The sequence below is a fragment of the Carcharodon carcharias genome, chromosome 1 (genome assembly GCF_017639515.1).
Source record: "Carcharodon carcharias isolate sCarCar2 chromosome 1, sCarCar2.pri, whole genome shotgun sequence".
NCBI classification, from domain to species: domain Eukaryota; kingdom Metazoa; phylum Chordata; class Chondrichthyes; order Lamniformes; family Lamnidae; genus Carcharodon; species Carcharodon carcharias.
The window spans coordinates 218,791,385-218,811,947 of NC_054467.1; the positions used below are offsets into that span (position 1 = coordinate 218,791,385).

Sequence of the window (20,563 nt, forward strand, 5' to 3'; positions counted from 1 at the left end):
ATATCAAACTTTCAACTGCATCACCAAATTAAATGATGGTGCTTAACTTTGTTTAATGTTAATCATTAAGGTAAATTAAAATTGTAAAAAGTGTAATTGGGTTATTGCTGCGGAAAGAAAAATTAACCTCTAACCTGCACAAATCAATGCTGAATTAAGGGTTAAATAAGTCAAATTTGAACCTAGATCAGTACATAATGAGTACATGCAGATCATAGGTATCATTTTGCTTATATGATACGTGTGTAAAAATAACATCCTGTCAAATTCTAGTTTTCACTGGAGATATTGTTACCCTTGTAGCTTTTCTGGCTGGTATGGTGGCTCCTTTTGTGTGTGAGGCCCTGATGTTTAACTCTGCTGTGATTTCTGGCCTTCGTGATCCGTACTCATTTTGCTTTCATAGGGACATAAAAAAAACTATATATAATCCAGATTTTTGGCATCCAAACATAAAATGCTGGAAATACTCAGCATGTCAAGCAGCGTCTGCAGGGAGATCCACAGATGTTGCCAGGCCTCCTGAGTATTTCCCATTTAACCATGCCTTTCTCAGGGAGCTTTCCTTTCAGTGACCCTTATTTGTAAAGACAATATCAAGGCTGAATCTTTCAAGGTAGATTAACACTGAGTGCAGATATTTATTGCTACACAGATATGTATATTTCTCAATGTCAAATGTCACATATATGTTGTAAAGTAGCTAGAGTTGCATTTTCTTTTATTGGGTGTTCTTATAAAGAAACAGATATAAAAACAAAAAAACTGCAGATGCTGGAAATCCAAAACAAAAACAGAATTACCTGGAAAAACTCAGCAGGTCTGGCAGCATTGGCAGAGAAGAAAAGAGTTGACGTTTCGAGTCCTCATGAACCTTCAACAGAACTGAGTGAATCTAAAGAGAGGGGTGAAATATAAGCTGGTTTAAGGTGGGTGGGAAAGAGAAGTGGGGGGGCTGGAGGTGGTGTGGTTGTAGGGACAAGCAAGCAGTGATAGGAGCAGATAATCAAAAGATGTCACAGACAAAAGAACAAAAGAACACAGAGGCATTGAAGGTGGTGATATTATCTAAACGAATGTGCTAATTAAGAATGGATGGTAGGGCACTCAAGGTACAGCTCTAGTGGGGATGGGGTGGAAAGGCTAGCAGGACATAAAAGATTTAAAAATAATGGAAATAGGTGGGAAAAGAAAAATCTATATAAATTATTGGAAGAAACAAAAGGAAGGGGAAAGAAACAGAAAGGGGGTAGGGATGGAGGAGGGAGTTCATGATCTAAAGTTGTTGATCTCAATATTCAGTCCAGAAGGCTGTAAAGTGCCTAGTCGGAAGATGAGGTGCTGTTCCTCCAGTTTGCATTGGGCTTCACTGGAACAATGCAGCAAACCAAGGACAGACATGTGGGCAAGAGAGCAGGGTGGAGTGTTAAAATGGCAAGCGACAGGGAGATTTGGGTCATTCTTGCGGACAGACTGCAGGTGTTCTGCAAAGTGGTTGCCCAGTTTACGTTTGGTCTCTCCAATGTAGAGGAGACCGCATTGGGAGCAACGAATGCAGTAGACTAAGTTGTGGAAAATGCAAGTGAAATGCTGCTTCACTTGAAAGGAGTGTTTGGGCCCTTGGATGGTGAGGAGAGAGGAAGTGAAGGGGCAGGTGTTGCATCTTTTGCGTGGGCATGGGGAGGTGCCATAGGTGGGGTTTGAGGAGTAGGGGGTGATGGAGGAGTGGACCAGGGTGTCCTGGAGGGTGAAGGGAAGATGTGTTTGGTGGTGGCTTCATGCTGGAGTTGGCGGAAATGGCGGAGGATGATCCTTTGAATGTGAAGGCTGGTGGGGTGATAAGTGAGGACAAGGGGGACCCTATTATGTTTCTGGGAGGGAGGAGAAGGCATGAGGGCAGATGCGCGGGAGATGGGCCGGACACGGGTGAGGGCCCTGTCAATGACCGTGGGTGGAAAACCTCAGTTAAGGAAGGAGGAAGACATGTCAGAGGAACTGTTTTTGAAGGTAGCATCATCAGAACAGATGCGACGGAGGCGAAGGAATTGAGAGAATGAGATGGAGTCCTTACAGGAAGCGGGGTGTGAGGAGCTGTAGTCGAGGTAGCTGTGAGAGTCAGTAGGCTTGTAATGGATATTGGTGGACAGTCTGTCACCAGAGATTGAGACAGAGAGGTCAAGGAAGGGAAGGGAAGTGTTAGAGATGGACCATGTGAAAGTGATGGAGGGGTGGAGATTGGAAGCAAAATTAATAAATTTTTCCAAGTCCCGACGAGGGCATGAAGCAGCACCCAAGTAATCATCGATGTACCGGAGAAAGAGTTGTGGTAGGGGGCCGGAGTAGGACTGGAACAAGGAATGTTCCATATACCCCATAAAGAGACAGGCATAGCTGGGGCCCATGCGGGTACCCATAGCCACACCTTTTATTTGGAGGAAGCTATGGGTACCTGCATGGGCCCCAGCTATGCCTGTTTCTTTATGGGGTATGTGGGACATTCCTTGTTCCACTCCTACTCCGGCCCCCTTCCACAACTCTTTCTCCGGTACATCGATGATTACTTCGGTGCTGCTTCATGCCCTCGTCGGGACTTGGAAAAATTTATTAATTTTGCTTCCAATCTCCACCCCTCCATCATTTTCACATGGTCCATCTCTGACACTTCCCTTCCTTTCCTTGACCTCTCTGTCTCAATCTCTGATGTCCACCAATATCCATTACAAGCCTACCGACTCCCACAGCTACCTTGACTACAGCTCCTCACACCCCGCTTCCTGTAAGGAGTCCATCCCATTCTCTCAGTTCCTTCACCTCCATCGCATCTGTTCTGATGTTGCTACCTTCAAAAACAGTTCCTCTGACATGTCCTCCTTCTTCCATAACTGAGGCTTTCCACCCACAGTCATTGACAGGGCCCTCAACCGTGTCCGGCCCATCTCCCGCGCATCCGCCCTCACGCCTTCTCCTCCCTCCCAGAAACATGATTGGGTCCCCCTTGTCCTCACTTATCACCCCACCAGCCTCCGCATTTAAAGGATCATCCTCCGCCATTTCCGACTCCAACATGATGCCACCACCAAACACATCTTCCCTTCAGCCTCCCCCCCCCCCCCACCCCCCAACCGCAGCATTCTGTGGGGATCATTCCCTCCGGGACACCCTGGTCCACTCCTCCATCACCCCCTACTCCTCAAATGCCACCTATGGCACCTCCCCATGCCCACGCAAAAGATGCAACACCTGCCCCTTCACTTCCTCTCTCCTCACCATCCAAGGGCCCAAACACTCCTTTCAAGTGAAGCAGCATTTCACTTGCATTTCCCCCAACTTAGTCTACTGCATTCCTTGCTCCCAGTGTGGTCTCCTCTACATTGGAGAGACCAAACGTAAACTGGGCGACCACTTTGCAGAACACTTATGGTCTGTCCGCAAGACTGACCCAAACCTCCCTGTCGCTTGCCATTTTAACACTCCACCCTGCTCTCTTGCCCACATGTCTGTCCTTGGCTTGCTGCATTGTTCCAGTGAAGCCAAATGCAAACAGCAGGAACAGCACCTCATCTTCCGACTAGGCACTTTACAGCCTTCTGGACTGAATATTGAGATCAACAACTTTAGATCATGAACTCCATCCCCACCCCCTTTCAGTTTCTTTCTCCTCCCTTTTGTTTTTTCCAATAACTTATATAGATTTTTCTTTTCCCACCTATTTCCATTGTTTTAAAATCTTTTATGTCCTGCTAGCCTTTCCACCCCATCCCCACTAGAGTTGTACCTTGAGTGCCCTACCATCCATTCTTAATTAGCACATTCGTTTAGATAATGTCACCACCTTCAACACCTCTTTGTTCTTTTGTCTGTGACATCTTTTGATTATCTGCTCCGATAACTGCTTGCTTGTCCCTACAACCACACCACTGCCCCCACTTCTCTTTCCACTCCCCCCCCCCGCCCCCGCCACCACAACCCATCTTAAACCAGCTTATATTTCACCCCTCTCTTTAGATTCACTCAGTTCTGTTGAAGGTTCATGAGGACTCGAAACGTCAACTCTTTCCTTCTCCGCCGATGCTGCCAGACCTGCTGAGTTTTTCCAGGTAATTCTCTTTTTGTGAAGAAACAGATATAGTTTGCATGTCCTGGCATGCAATTATCACTAAGCAATACTGAAGAGCAACCAGCACATTAGTGTGGCAATGTCTACAATTTGTAACACCCTCTACACCTAACGAGCCATGTATTTCTCCCTCCTGTGCACCAACCACCACCCCCCCACCCCCAAAAAGCTAATGGAGACTGGTTTGCAAAAGGGAGGAGAATTTACCCTTAGAAATAGGCTCAAGGGAAGAACTAATTTACTTTTGTGGGGAGACGTGACGTAGTGGTAATGTCACTGGACTAGTAAACCAGAGGCCTGGTCTAATGTTCTGAGGACAGGGGTTCAAATCCCACCACAGCACCTGGTGGAATTGAAAAGCTAGTGTCAGTAATGCTGACCATGAAAGCATTGTCGATTGTTGTAAAAATACACCTTGATCACTAACGTCCTTTAGGGAAGGAAATCTGCTGTCCTTATCTGGTCTGGACCATGTGTGTCTCTGGACCCTCAGCACTGTGATTGACTCTTAACTGCCCTCTGAAACGATGTGGCAAGCCACACAGTTTAAGGGCAGTTAAGGATGGGCAGCAAATGCTGGCCTTACTAGCGACATCCACCTCCCATGAAAGGATAAATTTTTAAAAAGACTAGAAGGGAATTGAGTGATGAGTTAAGGCTGAATATAGGTTTGAGACCTATCGAAAAGGGTCAGGTAAATTAAGTTGTTACTTTTTGAAATATTTCTTACTTATGAAGTAATTAAAATCTAGATTGACATTGTCCCTCAACACTTTCACGTTTGCCCTTTTGTTACCCTGATGACGGTGGAGTAAGCTGTGTTTATTTTAAAGCATTTTAATTTAGCCCTTTTCTTTACAGCTGTTTTGGGAGAAACGACTACAAGGTTTGAGTGCCTGTGACATAGCTGAGCAGATCATTAAATCGATGGAACTTCCCAAAGGATTGCAAGGTATGTTCCACTGATGTGGTAATCAAATAATGGGATAAAGGAATGCAAGTAAACTATTTGTCCAAGTATTGCTTATTACTTCCATACATAGTTTCAAGTCTTGGCAAAGCTAACGGGTTTTTAATGGATTCTTACCAACCTTTACAAATTCTTGGCTGCTATACACTTCTAATGGTGTTCAATGCAGATTTGCTCTTAAAATTGAAATATGGCAATATACATGCAAATGCCTATAAATCTTGATTTGCGACATCAATAAGTTGAGCTCCTTAAATTCTAAACAAATATCTAAGGGAATTCTTCTTGGACCTTGGATTTGTGGAATTGAACTGAAGTGGAAGCAATTTTCTGCTTAGTTACCTGTAAATTGCTTTTTTTCCCTGCATCTTTTGAAAGTAGTTAATCTGAACATATGTTTCTAGAAGTGCGGACAACCTGGGTGAGCTTAGATAGTGAGCGTTGGTAGGCAGTAACACCTGGAAACATCGCAGGCAAACCTAATCCCTGCTCAAGAGTCAGAAATTGCTTGTGGGAGTGATTTATAGGCCCCCCTAACAGTGGTATACCATTGGACAGAACATTAAGCAAGAAATCATTGGCACTTATACCATAGGCAATGTAATAGTTGTGGTGTACTTCATGTAGTCTGGACCAATCAAATTGGCAAAGGAACAAGAAAATGGCAGAGACAATGAACACCTATCTTCAAAGTAGATGCAAATTACATACCAGGAATAGTGGGTAACCAAGGGGTTAGTGAGAGTGAGGATCTTAAGGTGATTGATATCAGCAGAGATGTAGCATTGGTGAAACTTTAGGGACTAAATCCGTCAAATCCCCAGGACCTGATGGCCTCCATCCTAGGATTCTAAAAGTGTTGCTGCAGAGAAAGTAGATGCACTGGTTCTGATTTTCCAAAATTCCCTAAATTCTGGAATGGTTCCAGTGGAATGGAAGTTGACAAATGTAGCACTACTTTCAAGAAAGGAGGGAAAGAGAACACAGGGACCTACAGTGCAGCTAGCCTGTTACAGTCATTGAAAAAATGTTGGAATCAATTATTAAGGAAGTTTTAACAGTGCACTTAGAAAAGCACAGTATGATCAGGCAAAGTCAACTTGGAATCATGTTTGACAAATGTATTAGTGTCTTTTTGAGGTAGAGTAGATGTATTATATTTGGATTTCCAAAAGGCATTAAATAAGGTGCCGTACTTAAAGGTCAGTACACAAGACGAGGAACCATGGAGTTGGGGTTATATATTAGCATGGAGAGGGGATTGGTTTACTGATAGGAAGCAAAGAGTAGGGATAAATGGAGCATTTTCAAGTTGGCAGGCTGTAACTAGTGGAGTGCCATAGATCAGTGCTGGGGCCTTGGCTATTTACAAACTATGTTAATGTGCTGAAGAGATAGAGAGTAATGTATCTAAATTTGCTGATGCTACAGAGCTAAGTGAGAATGTAAGCTGTGAAGAGAGCACAAAGAGGCTGCAAAGAGATATAGATAGGTTAAGTGAGTGGACAACATAATGGCAGATGGAGTATAATGTAGGGAAGTGTGAGGTTATCCAATTTGGTAGTAAGAATAGAAAAGCAGAATATTTTTAAAAACTTCTAAATCTTGGTGTTCAGAAGAACTTTGTGTACTTATCTAAGGAACGCAAAAGTTAGTGTGCAGGTACAGCAAACAATTAGAAAGGCAAATGTCATTTTGGCCTTCATTGCATGGGAATTGGAGTGCAAGAACAGAAAGTCTTGCTACAATTGTGCAGGACTTTTGTGAGGTCACACCTGGGATACTGTGTGTAGTTTTGGTGTCCTTTTTAAAGATGCATATAGTTGTCTTGGAGGCGATACAGTGAAGGTTCACCAGATTGATGCCTGGAATCATGAGGTTTTCCTATGATGAGAGGCTGAGTAAGTTGGGTCTATATTCTCTATGGTTTAGAAGAATGAAATGTAATCTCATTGAAATATACAAGATTTTTAAAGTGCTTGAGAGGATAATTACTGAGAGGTTGTTTCTGCAGGCTGGGGCATCTAGAACATGGGGGCATAGTCTCAAAATTAGGGCAAGATCATTTATTACTAAGATGAGAAATGTCTTCACTCAAAGGGTTGTGAATCTTTGGAATTCTTTACCCCATAGGGGTATGGATGTTCCATTGTGAATCTATTTTTGGTCTTGGGGAATTAAGGGATGTGGAGCACAGGTGGGCAAGAAGAGTTGAGGCCAAAGATCAGCCATGATCTTATTAAATGATGGAGCAGGCTTGAGAGGCCATGTGGTCTACTCTTGTGCCTATTTCATGTGTTCTTGCTACCATCTCCATTCATAAGATCAGTCAAATGAGATTAGTCAGGCCATTGTATTTTGGGAGGCTTTACAGTCACCCCTCTTCACCACTCCATGCCCCAACCACCCCCCACAAACACGTACAACTCCTGTGAACACTCCATTAACTATTTTATACATGTAAGTGCCGCGTGATCTCCATGTTCCAACAGTATTGTACCGTTGGAAGAAATTTCAGCTTGCCACATGACTAACATTGTATGACAAAACTAGTTAATGGAAAAATTGGAAAGATTCTTTTGTACTAGGTAGGATGAATAACTTTAAAAACGTAAGCTAAAACTAAATAAACACAAAGGCAAATAGAATGAATGAATGTAATTCTCCAAAATACTTGCCGACAGCCATTTCTACCGTATTAGTAAAACCATCTTCCAGGAAAATTACGATTGTATTAATGTCAGATACAAATATGTACGTGAAAGCAACTTGGCTGTCATAGCCTCTATGTTACTGGAGGCGGTGGCATAATGGTATTGTCACTGGACTAATATTCCAGAGACCCAGGGTAATGCTCTGGGGACCCAGGTTCAAATCCCATGGCAAATGGTGAAATTTGAATTCAATAAAAATCTGGAATTAACTATTGTCAATTGTTGTAAAAACCCACTAATGTTCTTTAGGGAAGGAAATCTGCTGTCCTTACCTAGTCTGGCCTACATGTGACTCCAGACCCACAGCAATGTGGTTGAGTCTTTAAAAAAAATGCCCTCTGAACAAGGGCAATTAGGGATGAGGGCAATAAGTGCCTAGTCAGCGATGCCCACATCCCACGAACGAATAAAAAAAACGAATAAAATGACTTGTATAGTTATGAAAACAGTAATATCCATCTCTTTTTTTTGAAGGCATTGGCCCTGGTAACACAAATGAGGCACTGTTGTCTACAATAGCAAGTGCTTTGCATACCAGTTCTGGACCAATTACAGGGCAATTGTCTGCAGCTGTAGAGAAGAACCCAGCAGTTTGGCTCAACACTTACCAGCCACTCTGCAGAGCATTTGTCGTTACAGATAAAGATATCAGGTAAGGCTCAAAACTTTAAGACTTCTTTTAAACATCAAAAAAGATGCATTTTCAACATGTGCCATTTTAGTTTGACAGTTTCACCAGGTAAGAATATAAATAAAATTTAGTCACACCATGTTTAAATGTAATGGGGAACAAATGTTCTATAATACTATACTATTACTTCAATCCAGTTATCTCCCTCACCACCTCCCCCGCCCCCATCACATTGTGAAACAGTGAATTATCTTGCCATATGGTTCAACATGGACCTCTATCCTCTGATACCTGATATCTGGCTGTTCTCACATCCTTCTCCTTGCATATTGCTAGGATGTTCAATAGTCAATGATATCCTGACCAACTAATCTTTTCTTTTCAGAACTTCAGTTGTTATATAGGCAGGCCATTATAAGTTTAGCTATGGTTGCTGTTTCACCTGAATAATTGTTATTGGATTGCAGCTGATAAAGTAGCACTTTAGTTCCTTGACCTTGTATGTGATTGACTATTACCTAGGCTGACTACACGTAAAGGTTCTAATAGCACAGATGTCACCCAGAGTACTGAGTGCCTCCTGGTGCACTATGATACAACATACAGCCAGTCATCTTTTATTTGAGCACTTGATGGCCATGGCACTACTGTCAAAAGTTTGCAGAGCAGACATGGGGGCCTGAATGGCCTACTGCTACTCCTAATTCATATATTATTATAACAGTATATACTCCTCCTTGATATTGACATTTGCTTATAGAGACTACAATAATAAAAATAAATTAAATGTTCACGTAGCACTTAACTCCCTCGCGACTCAAAGAACATTTCCCTCAAGAACACTATTTTTCTACAGTTTCTAATTGTGCCATCTTTGAATAGAAATTTTTTGGCTATTGTGTAATGATCTGTAGTAATATTTTGTATACTTCAGGAAGATATCCTGCTTTCTGATTAGCTTTCCAGAATATGTCTGAAAATAATTAGAAATTTGACTTAACTTCTGTGCAGTCCGACATCATTGTCATTATCGAGCAACAAATTTCAAAATAAAAGCTCTTATTCATACACATGGGGCAGAATTTTCTGCTTGGTGTGTGGACCCCTGGCATGCTCAAGCGTGAAATAGCACATGATTATGTCGGACGAGTGTCCCAACGTCGTTGCACAGTCACACGATATTTCGGTTGGCGGGCACATGCAAGATTTGGCAGTGTGCCCACTGACAATTAAGAGGCCTATTAAGGCATCAATTAACAGGGATTTTTCACCGTCCATCCGACCTCACGGTTGACGGGTGGGCGAATCAGCCAGGCGGCCTTTGCATTTTTCAGGGAACCTCATCCAAGGGCGGGATGAGGTGTCTGTAATTAAATTTTTAAAAATCTATGCACAGAATTTTTGACACATCCAAGCACAGGTGACTCATTCTGACGCATGGGCATTTTTTCCGAATTTTAAATTCTGTCTTTATTGATTTTAAATTCGTCAGCTCCTTGAGGCAGCTCTCTGCCGTCAAGGAGCTTTCCTTCTCCGCTACCCCACGCCCGCACTCCAGCTCTCGCCCTCTTCCTGCCCCCACCCCGGCAGCTCTGAGCCTTTCAGTGCACCTTTCATGCTGGCTGGCCAGTAATTGGCAGCTAGCGTGAAATCGCGGTTAGGGGCTGATCTGAAAATTCTACCCATGAGGTTAAATTTGCCAGTGCCCACTTTTGTTCTGCCCTTTAACTGGCATTATGTTATTCTCATGCACTAATGACGAGGTTAGACAACTCCTGGATATTGGGCCTGGGACCTAATCATTCAGAAGCGGCACCATGGGAGAAAGTAGATCCTCCAGGTTTAGACTGTTGCTTGCATAGTCCTGCCAATGGCCATATAATGCATTCAGGGGCATAGAATACCACCACATCACAAAGTGGTTCTGTTCACTGTTTCTGGAAGTCAGTAAGCTACATGACATCATTGTTGCCATATACCGCACATCAATATAAGGACAGAAAAGTGACCAGAAATTTTGCATCACAAACATATTAATATCCCTTGATTATTGTGCTCTTACCTATGTATGTAACTATGATGTGACTTTTGTCTACAAACTGTTGCATAGAAATTACAACACAAAAGTAGACCGAGCCAGCCAGTTGGTGTTGATGCTTTTCCTCCACATATCCTGTGTGGCGCCCCTGATCCTACACACCCTTTATTCACTTTACTTTTAACAACTACCCTAGAATTATACAGCACAGAAGAAGGCTGTTCGACTCATCATGCCTGTACTGGACCTTTCTCGCCAGGGCTTTGACATCCTTTGAAAAGTGGGTTAGCCAGAATTGGACACAATACTCTAGCTGAAGTTTAATCAGTAATTTATAAAGGAATGTATTAACAGCCATAAATCCTTCATACAAACATGTGAAATAGGAGCAGGAGTAGGCAATTCGGCCCCTCAAGTCTGCTGCGCCATTCATTAAGATCATAGCTGATCTGGTTGTATTTCAAATTCCACGTTCCCATTTACCCCCGATAACCCTAGATTCTTGTTAGGCAAGGGAATCTTGCCTAAAAATCTGCCTTAAAAATATCCAATGACCCCCATCTCCACCGCCTTCTGAAGCAATGAGTTCCAAAGTTGCACAAGCCTCATTTCTGTCCTAAAAGGGCGACCCCTAATTTTAAAACAGCGCTTCCTAGTTCTGGACACAACCACAAGAGGAAACACAGAGATAAAAACAAAAAAACTGCGGATGCTGGAAATCCAAAACAAAAACAAAAACAGAATTACTTGGAAAAACTCAGCAGGTCTGGCAGCATCGGTGGAGAAGAAAAGAGTTGACGTTTCGAGTCCTCGTGACCCTTCAACAGAACTAGATGAATCCAAGGAAGGGGTGAAATATAAGCTGGTTTAAGGTGTGTTGTGGGGGGGGGGTTGTGGAGAGAAATGGAGGTGGGGTGTGGTTGTAGGGACAAACAAGCAGCTTGTTTGTCCCTACAACCACACCACCCCCCTCCACTTCTCTCCCCAAATCCCCCCCCCCCCCGTCCCCACCACACACACACACACACACACACACACACACACACACACACACACACACACACACACACACACACACACACACACACTGACCTTAAACCAGCTTATATTTCACCCCTTCCTTGGATTCACCTAGTTCTGTTGAAGGGTCATGAGGACTCGAAACATCAACTCTTCTTCTCCGCCAATGCTGCCAGACCTGCTGAGGTTTTCCAGGTAATTCTGTTTTTGTTTTTGCACAAGAGGAAACATGCTTTCCACATCCACCTTGTTGAGACTGTTCAGAATCTTATATGCTTCAATCAAGTCACCTCTCACTCTTCTAAACTCCAGTGGAAACAAGCCCACACTGTCCAACCTTTCCACATAACCCAACCCCCTCATTCCAGGTATCATTTTAGTAAGTCTCCTCTGAATTGCCTGCGATGCATTTACATCCTTAAATGAAGAGGCCAAAACTGTGCACAGCATTCGAGATGTAAAGCCAAAGATCTCATATGCTTTGTTAACAGCTTTATCAGCTTCTCCTATCACCTTCAAAGATTGTGTGTGTGTGCGAACCTCCAGATCTTTGTTTCTGCACCACCTTTTAAAATTGTACCATTTAGTTTACATTGCCTCTCCTCCATTTTCTTTCAAAATAAATCTCTTGACTTAACTGCATTAAATTTCATCCTGCCCATTTCCACCGGTCTGCCTCTCCTCCTGAAGCCTGCTACTACCTTCCTCACTGTCCACTCCATTTCCAAATTTGTGTTATCTGCAGCTTAAAATAATGCGCAGTATTGCTCAAGTCCACAACCCATTAATACATATCAAAAGAATAGTGGTCCCAATGCTGACTCTTGGAGGATTCCAGTATATATTTCTCTCTAGTGTGAAAAAACAACTGTTCACTCTTGCACTCTGCTTTCTGCATCTTAGCATATTTCATATCCAAGCTGTCACTGCACTTTTAATCCCATCGACAACTATCTAACCTATTCTTAAATGTTGACATGGCTTCTGCTTTAATGACTATTACTGCTCTTTGTCCTAAATCTCTCTCATCTGATATCCTGTCCATGTCCTCTTATTCTGGACCTTTCAACGAAAGGAAACAGGACAGTTTTTAACTTTCAAATACATGATGGGAGGAAGTTAATCTAATGAATCTGAAAACTCCTGTAAAATTGCAGGGCAATAAAGCCACTATATGTCATCTATAAACAAAATGCATTGGTAGTAATTGATTTAATCTCAAATTAAAGTCACTTTCATATATGTAGTGGAAGCTTTTCTATAATAGTCCTTGCTTAAAGTAGAGATGTGTGCATATGTGTTGAGAATTCAGCTGATTTTGTTACCAGTTCATGGTTCTTTCATAAGGAATGGGAAAAATGCCTGTGGCATTCATTTTTCTTCTTGAAGCTTAATCCAGTACAGCTCTGTCCACACAAGGGCCTTTTGGGAAAACGGGGGAAAAAAAACTTGCAAGAAAGGACTTGAGGCTTATAAACGAATTATGTCTTTCAACTTTTGACCACATGTTCTAAGCTGATACATGAGCGTGTTGTTTATCATGACACACATCAGCACTATCAGTTTGTAAGGTTTATACATTTGTACATAAGGTTTTTGTATGATCCAAGTCATCTGGACAGTGATGTTGAATAAATTGATGTATACATTTTTAAATGCATGAAAATCATAATACTATCTTCCTCCTCTTCCCCATTTAATCTTCATTATGGCTATGACAAGATAGTTGTACAATGTCTTGTTTTTTTTTTGGCTTATCTTGTCAATATTATGGTAGAAAAACAGCATTAATTTACAAGTACTGACTACTTTTTAAAATACTGTCAGTTGCTGAGAATACATTACTTAGAAATGCATGGATGCTGTAAAACAAAAAATAGTGTTTCAGTATTAAAATAGTGCAATAATGGAGCTTTATGTTTAGATTGCACACAGTTCTCCAGTTTTCTCACTAGCTAAAGAGATGCTTTGGAAAATATATTTAAAAATGTGAAGCAAAGAAGGTAATGAGTGAAGAATGGGGAGTGAAGGAATTCAAAATCAGTAATGCCACTTAGTTCTCAGTATCTGAGCAATCCTGGATTCTGCAGCCAAAAAGCTTCTGCAGTGTGGCATGAGGATCAGTCAGAAGTGGAGGTGACTTGAACTTGAGCTATATCTGTGACCAGTTTATCCCGCCTACTCGCATTTTCCTGATCATACACGAAAATCTGACCCATGTTTGTCATCCTCCCCAAATCATGCTTGATTGGCACCCCATCCACCACCTTCAGCATCAACTCCCTCCACCACCGACCCACAGTGGCAGCCATGTGTACTATCTACGAGATGCATTGCAGCAACTCACCAAGGCTCCTTCGAAACCAGTACCTCTACCACATAGAAGGACAAGGGCAGCAGATGCTTGGGAACACTACCACCACCTGCAAGTTCCCCTCCAAGCCACACACCATCCTGACTTAGAACTAGATCTCCTTTCCTTCACTATCACTTCGTCAAGATCCTGGAACTCCCTAACAGCACGGTGAGTGTACCTACACCACATGGAATGCAGCGGTTCAAGAAGGCAGTTCACCACCATCTTCTCAAGGGCAGCGAGGGATGGGCCTAGCCAGCAATGTCTACTTGCCGTGAATGAATTAAAAAGTTAGAGAATTTTCAGTGCTGGAGAAATTTATTGGCAGTAATTGACTTTAGTTACGTCCTTAAAACGCTACTTAATTTTGAAATGACAAGACCTAAATTTCTGTGACAAGCTTTGTTCATTTCTATAAAACAAAAAAAAAGCAACTTTACACTACACTATTCAATGCATTGTAATAGTGAGGCAGTGAAATGCCATTTTTGTGGAGCTAATGATGGAATAGCACAACTCAGACAGAAACTTTTGGAAAACCACGTTTAAGCATGCATCTGCCTCTTCTCTGAAGTTTTATGCCCTTTGCACATAAATAACAGAGGGCACCATTAGCTTCACCATTATTTAGAAAGCAAATTCTTCCCCAATTAGGTATAATGTTAAAGTAGGGTTGATGGAACTTAAGTCTGCATGTTTTGATACTGTACATCTCAGTTGCTTGATACTGATACTAGAATTGAAAGGAGCAAAGGGCATTGAGCAGAGAAAACATGATTTGTTGAAAGCTGTAATGTTATGGAACCTCTGATTTTGAAGTTGTAAACTTTGTTACAGGCAAGGCTGCTGATTTTCTTTCTGTCTTTGTGATAACTTCTCAGACTAATTATGCTTTTAAACCCTATTTAAAGACATAATGTAAGAAGCTATGCACTTCCATATTGAATAAATTATGGACCTACTGAGTATTTAGTAAAAGCTGTTTGCAACATCTACTGCATTGATCTCCATTTAGTTTTGCTTTCTTCATGAGATATTAACTAATTGACACAACAGATTAGTATATTGATGGCCTGTTTCTATAGATTAGTTGGATATGATTCTTAATCATTATGTTTCCTTTTTATATGTGCTTTTCTAATCCAAAAAGGAATGAGACAGTTCTAGGCAAATGGAGTGTGTTTCAGTGGAGAACATCTCAGCAATAATGATCATATTAGGTTTAAAGTAGTTATGGAAGGGGACCAAGAAAAAACAAAGTACATCATCTGCTTGTACTTGTGGCCTAATGTAAAGAGGATAGAAAAATACCTTCAATCTCTCCTGATGCCCTGAATGCAAGATGTGGGTTGTACATATGAATTAGGAGCAGGAGTTGGCCATTCAGCCCCTCAAGTCTGCTCGGCCATTTGATAAGATCTTGGCTGATATGCTTGAGGACTCTACTTTCTTGCCTACCCTCTATGTCCTTTGACTCCCTTGTCAATCAAGAATCTATCTAACTGCTCTTTGGGGAAGAGAATTCCACAGACTACCATTCCTCTGAGAGAGAACAATTCTCCTCATCTCAGTCTTAAATGGGTGACCCCTTATTTTTGAACTGTGTCCCCTAGTTCTAGTTTCTTTCACAAGGGGAAGCATCCTCTTGGCTTCCACCCTGTCAGGTCCACTCAGGGATCTTGTATGTTTCACTGAGATCGCCTCTCATACTTCTAAATTTCAAAGGCCCAACTTTTCCTCATAAAATAACCTCTTCAAACCAGGACTCAGTTGAAGACACCTGTAGATGTGGTGTACTTGGATTTCTAAAAGGCATTGATAAGGTGCTGCATGAAAAATGAGTAGGGGGTATCATATTAGCATGGACAGAGGATTGGCTAGCTAACAGGAAGCAGAGAATTGGAATAAATGAGTCATTTTTGGCTTGGCTAGCTGTAACTAGTGAAGTGCCAGAGGGATCATTGCTGGGTTTTCTTCCTCCTGTGCGCTCGATGCAGTAGTACTGCTGTGTAATGGTGTAAGTACAAGGTCAATGACTCCTAATATATTTGAGATGATTTACTCAATGTTGAAATAATCTCCGTTTGTTGTAATATCAGCAGAGCTTACACAGATATAGATGCCTACACAGAGTTCCATTGCGATTTTCCTCAGAACATTGGAAATGAGGAATCTTTTCTTAATTTGTACTTAACACTTCTGATTAATATGGAAACAGACCATATGGTCAGTAGTTGCAATCACAGTATTTATGATTATGAATCAATCTTGAATTGGCATAAAGTTCAGTGTGTTGATTGAAACCTCACATATCTTTTATAACCTCTTAATTTTAGGAGTACAACTGCTGCTGGCAAAAACGGTGCACTGAATTCAGTGGCGGTGGGTTTAATTCAAATTAAGTGCAACTTCTAATGCACATTACACTAACTAAAATTGATTTTTCTACTGTTAAGTCAATGTACAAATAAATGTAAAATAGTAAATTATCTTCAAAACAAATGGAAAATTGTATTCAAATCTGCAGGAAACAGGAGGAACGAGTACAGCAAGTGCGAAAGAAACTGGAGGAAGCTCTAATGGCAGACGAGTTGGCACGAGGGAAAGAAGCCACAGAACAAAGACATGTAGACCAAGAACAATGTGATGCACAAGGGTAAGACTTCCTTAGCAGCTTGAATCATGCAATTAAGTGGCATGGGGATGGACCATCTGACAGTTATTGTAGGACTAATACCTGTTAGTTGATTTGGACATCTTGGCTACGTTGGCCAGATCCATTGAATCAGATCTGTCCGAATTGATCTGCAAGCATGTTCAGTACCTTTTTAAAGAGAAAGTTTCATTATTACTAATAAGAAACAGATATATACAGCAGGATTTTTCATTCGGCGTGCGAGCAGGCCTAACACGCCGACACGTAAAATGATGCACGATGGCATTGGACGAGCATCCCCACCAGAGTCAGCTGCGTGCCTGCTGATATGTAAACAGCCTATTAAGGGGAGTAATTGATGTAATTGTTAACGTTGCCTGTCCAACCTTAAGGTTGTCAGACAGGCGAGAAGGCCAAGAGGCCTTCACGATTTTTAGGAAACCTCATCCACGAGTAGGATGAGGTTTCCTAAAGCTTTTATTAAGTAAATAATATTTCCGCAAAATCAAAACGTGTCCCATTTCATGTGACAGTCACATGAGGGGTCATATTTGATTGAATTTTACATTCATTTATTTAATAATTACAATAGCCCTTCAATCTCCCTGAGGGACTCTCCCTCCTTCCCCCGCCCGCACAGGTGCTGAGCGCTACAGCTTGCGACTTATGCTGGGCGGTCCTTAATTGGCCCGCCCACGTAAAGTGGCAGTGCAGAGCTGATCACGGGCAGCGATTGGCTCCGTGACCACCCTCCAAGCCCGCCCATTGCCTGAAAAATTCAGGCTAAAGTGTTTTCATTAACATTTTTCGTTTACCTTGCCTGTTGTCTTTGATTTTAAAAAATAAATATGCGATTGGGAGCTTAAAGGGATATCTTTTTGAGAAATATTGTGTTTAATCTATCTTTGCGAGCTAAGTTCATGTGCATTTTGTCCTTTCTATGGATTTTTTACACAAATTTTAAAATGACGGGTAGGAAAGGATAGCTTAAGGTAAGATTGATTAAAACTGAAGGGGAGAAACCGGGTTGCTAGGAGAAGCTTACAGCTGTGATTTTCTCCCCTAGCTATTTCACCTTCAAAAGTTGGTGCCTTCAAAGGCATATTCAAACTTCAGCCTTGAGAATAAATGTGGCCTGTCACTTAAAGTCGTTTTCCTACAGTGGTGTTATCAGCATTCAAATAAGATTCAACCCTATAATGCAGAGAGAAAATAATTATAAAGATTGTTATTTAATTTTTTCTTTGACACTCAGATTTTTCAAAATGCAGCAGTACAGTTGTTTAAATTTGTACATTGGCTTCAAGATTAGTTATCGGCCTGTCATGATAATGAACTGGTTTGTAACTATAAAGGTCATAAACTTTTTTTGCTTTATATTTTAAAAAGCACTGAAATTTTTGTTATTCACACTTACTTAAAAATATATGTATGCCGCTTTGAGTATCTTCCCCATTGGATTACTAAATCAGTGGGATCTGTGTCTTTTACACTAAGACCTATTTTTAGATTCAATACTAACGTTAACACAAAATGAAAGATTTTTGTATGTTCATTCTACAGAGGAAAACCAAGTGAAGATCTACAACATTTCAAAACAATGCATACAAATTTAATTTTAAAATATATAGAAAACAACCTATTAGGTTGAAATATTACTGTGGTGGTCTAATGTAAATGGAAATTAAATAAGTGTAAAGTAATTTTGTTACAGATAGAGGTTAAACTTTCTTCCTTCCTCTTTTCTTTCTCATTCTCCTGATTTTCTCTACCCCCTTCCCCTGTAACTCTCCACTCCCCCTTTTTTCTGTCTCGCAATCCCCTTATTCTCTTGCCCCTCCCCCTTCTCCCTTGCCCCTTCCCCCTTCTCTCTTGCCCCCTCCCCCATCTCTCTTGCCCCCTGCCCCCTTCTCTCTTGCCCCCTGCCCCCTTCTCTCTTGCCCCCTGCCCCCTTCTCTCTTGCCCCCTGCCCCCTTCTCTCTCGCCCCCTGCCCCCTTCTCTCTCGCCCCCTGCCCCCTTCTCTCTCGCCCCCTGCCCCCTTCTCTCTCGCCCCCTGCCCCCTTCTCTCTCGCCCCCTGCCCCCTTCTCTCTCGCCCCCTGCCCCCTTCTCTCTCGCCCCCTGCCCCCTTCTCTCTCGCCCCCTGCCCCCTTCTCTCTCGCCCCCTGCCCCCTTCTCTCTCGCCCCCTGCCCCCTTCTCTCTCGCCCCCTGCCCCCTTCTCTCTCGCCCCCTGCCCCCTTCTCTCTCGCCCCCTGCCCCCTTCTCTCTCGCCCCCTGCCCCCTTCTCTCTCGCCCCCTTTCTCTTTTTCTGATCGCCCCCTTGCCTTTTAACATTTTATTTATGTGATTGTTTTTTTAAAAATTGCCATTGGGTTTGCCTTGGTTTTTCTCTCTAAAATATAAAAACAGGAAATATGTTTTCCAGGCCTTGCTGAATTTCCAAGTGTAACAGTGCAATTATGTTGTCTAACCTTGGGTTAAAGAGAGGAAAATTCATCAGGAGTTTTGGTTTGATCACTATTCAGTGACACCTTTAACTTCTTTAAAAGTCTTACATGGGGTGTGGGCACCGCTTGACAGCCCAGCATTTATTGCCCATCCCTAACTGACCTTGAATAGGTGGTGATGAGCCACCTTCTTGAACTGCTGCAGACCATGTGGTGTAGGTACACCCACGGTGCCTTTTGGGAGGGAGTTGCAGGAATTTGGCCCAGTAACAGTGAAGGAACAGCGCTGGGTCAAAATACTGGAACTCCCTCCCTAACAGCACTGTGGGTGTACCTACACCACATGGATTGCAGCGGTTCAGGAAGGCAGCTCGCCACCACCTTCTGAAGGGCAATTAGGGATGGACAAATAATTCTGGCCTAGCCAACAACACCCATATCGCATGAATGAAAGAAATATATATATATACATCCAAGTTATGATGGTGTGTGGCTTGGAGGTGAACTTACAGGTGGTGGTATTTCATGAACCTGTGGCCCTTGTCCTTCCAGGTAGTAGAGGTTTCAAGTTTGGAAGATGCTGTCAAAGGATCCTTCCTGAGTTCCTGCAGTTCATCTTGTAGATTGTACACGCTGCTGCCACTGTGTGTCGGTGGTGTAGTGGTATTGTCACCAGATCAGTAATCCAGGGGCCCGGGATAATACTCTGGGAAGATGAGTTCGAATCCCATCACAGAATTTAAATTCAGTTAATAAATCAATAAATGTCTTGGATGGTGTCAAGCTTCTTGAGTGTTGTTGGAGCTGCACTCATTCAGGCTAGTGGAGAGTATTCCATCACACTCCTGACTTGTGCCTTGTAGATGGTGCACAGGCTTTGGGGAGTCAGGATGTGAGTTAGTATCTGCAAAATTCCCAGCCTCTTACCTGCTCTTGTAGCCACACTATTTATATGGCTAGCCCAGTTCAGTTTCTAGTCAATGACAACCCCCCAGGATGGTGAGAGATTTAGTGATTGGTAATGCCAACTAATGTCAAGAGGGCATGGTTGATTCTCTTTTATTGGAGATGGTCGTTACCTGGCACTTTTGTGGTGCAGCTGTTACTTGCCATTTATCAGCCCAAGCCTGAATATTCTCCAGGTCTTGCTGTATATGAGCATGGACTGCTTCAGTTTCTGAGGTGTTGTGAATCATGCTGAACATTGTGCAATCATCAACAAACATCTCTACTTCTGACCTTATGATAGAGGAAGGTCACTGATGAAGCAGCTGAAGATGGTTGGACCTAGGTCACTACCCTGTGGAACTCCTGCAGTGATGTCCTGACACTGAGATGATTGATTTCCCACAATCCCAACCATCTTCCTTTATGCTAGATATGACTCCACCCAGTGGAGAGTTTTACCCCAATTCCCATTGATTTAAGTTTTGCTAGGGCTCCTTAATGCCACACTTTGTGAAATGCTGCCTTGATTTCAAGGGCAGTCACTCTCATCTCAGATTGGCTCTTTTGTCTATTTTTGAACCAAGGCACACAACACGATGGAGGGTATCCTCAATGTGAAAATGGGACTTGGCCTCCACAAGGACTGTGCGGTGGTAACTGTCTTGG

The 20,563-nt window shown here is 42.4% G+C and overlaps 1 protein-coding gene across 1 annotated transcript in view; it reads left to right on the forward strand.

The window, feature by feature from the left end:
- The window catches only part of LOC121279130 (methyl-CpG-binding domain protein 2-like), a 157,118-nt gene that overhangs the window by 111,595 nt on the left and 24,960 nt on the right, over window positions 1-20,563 (forward strand). Inside the window, exons 4-6 of the mRNA XM_041190125.1 lie at window positions 4,979-5,069; window positions 8,276-8,453; window positions 16,374-16,502. Coding sequence (XP_041046059.1) covers window positions 4,979-5,069; window positions 8,276-8,453; window positions 16,374-16,502 — 398 coding nt within the window. The remainder of the gene's footprint in view (window positions 1-4,978; window positions 5,070-8,275; window positions 8,454-16,373; window positions 16,503-20,563) is intronic.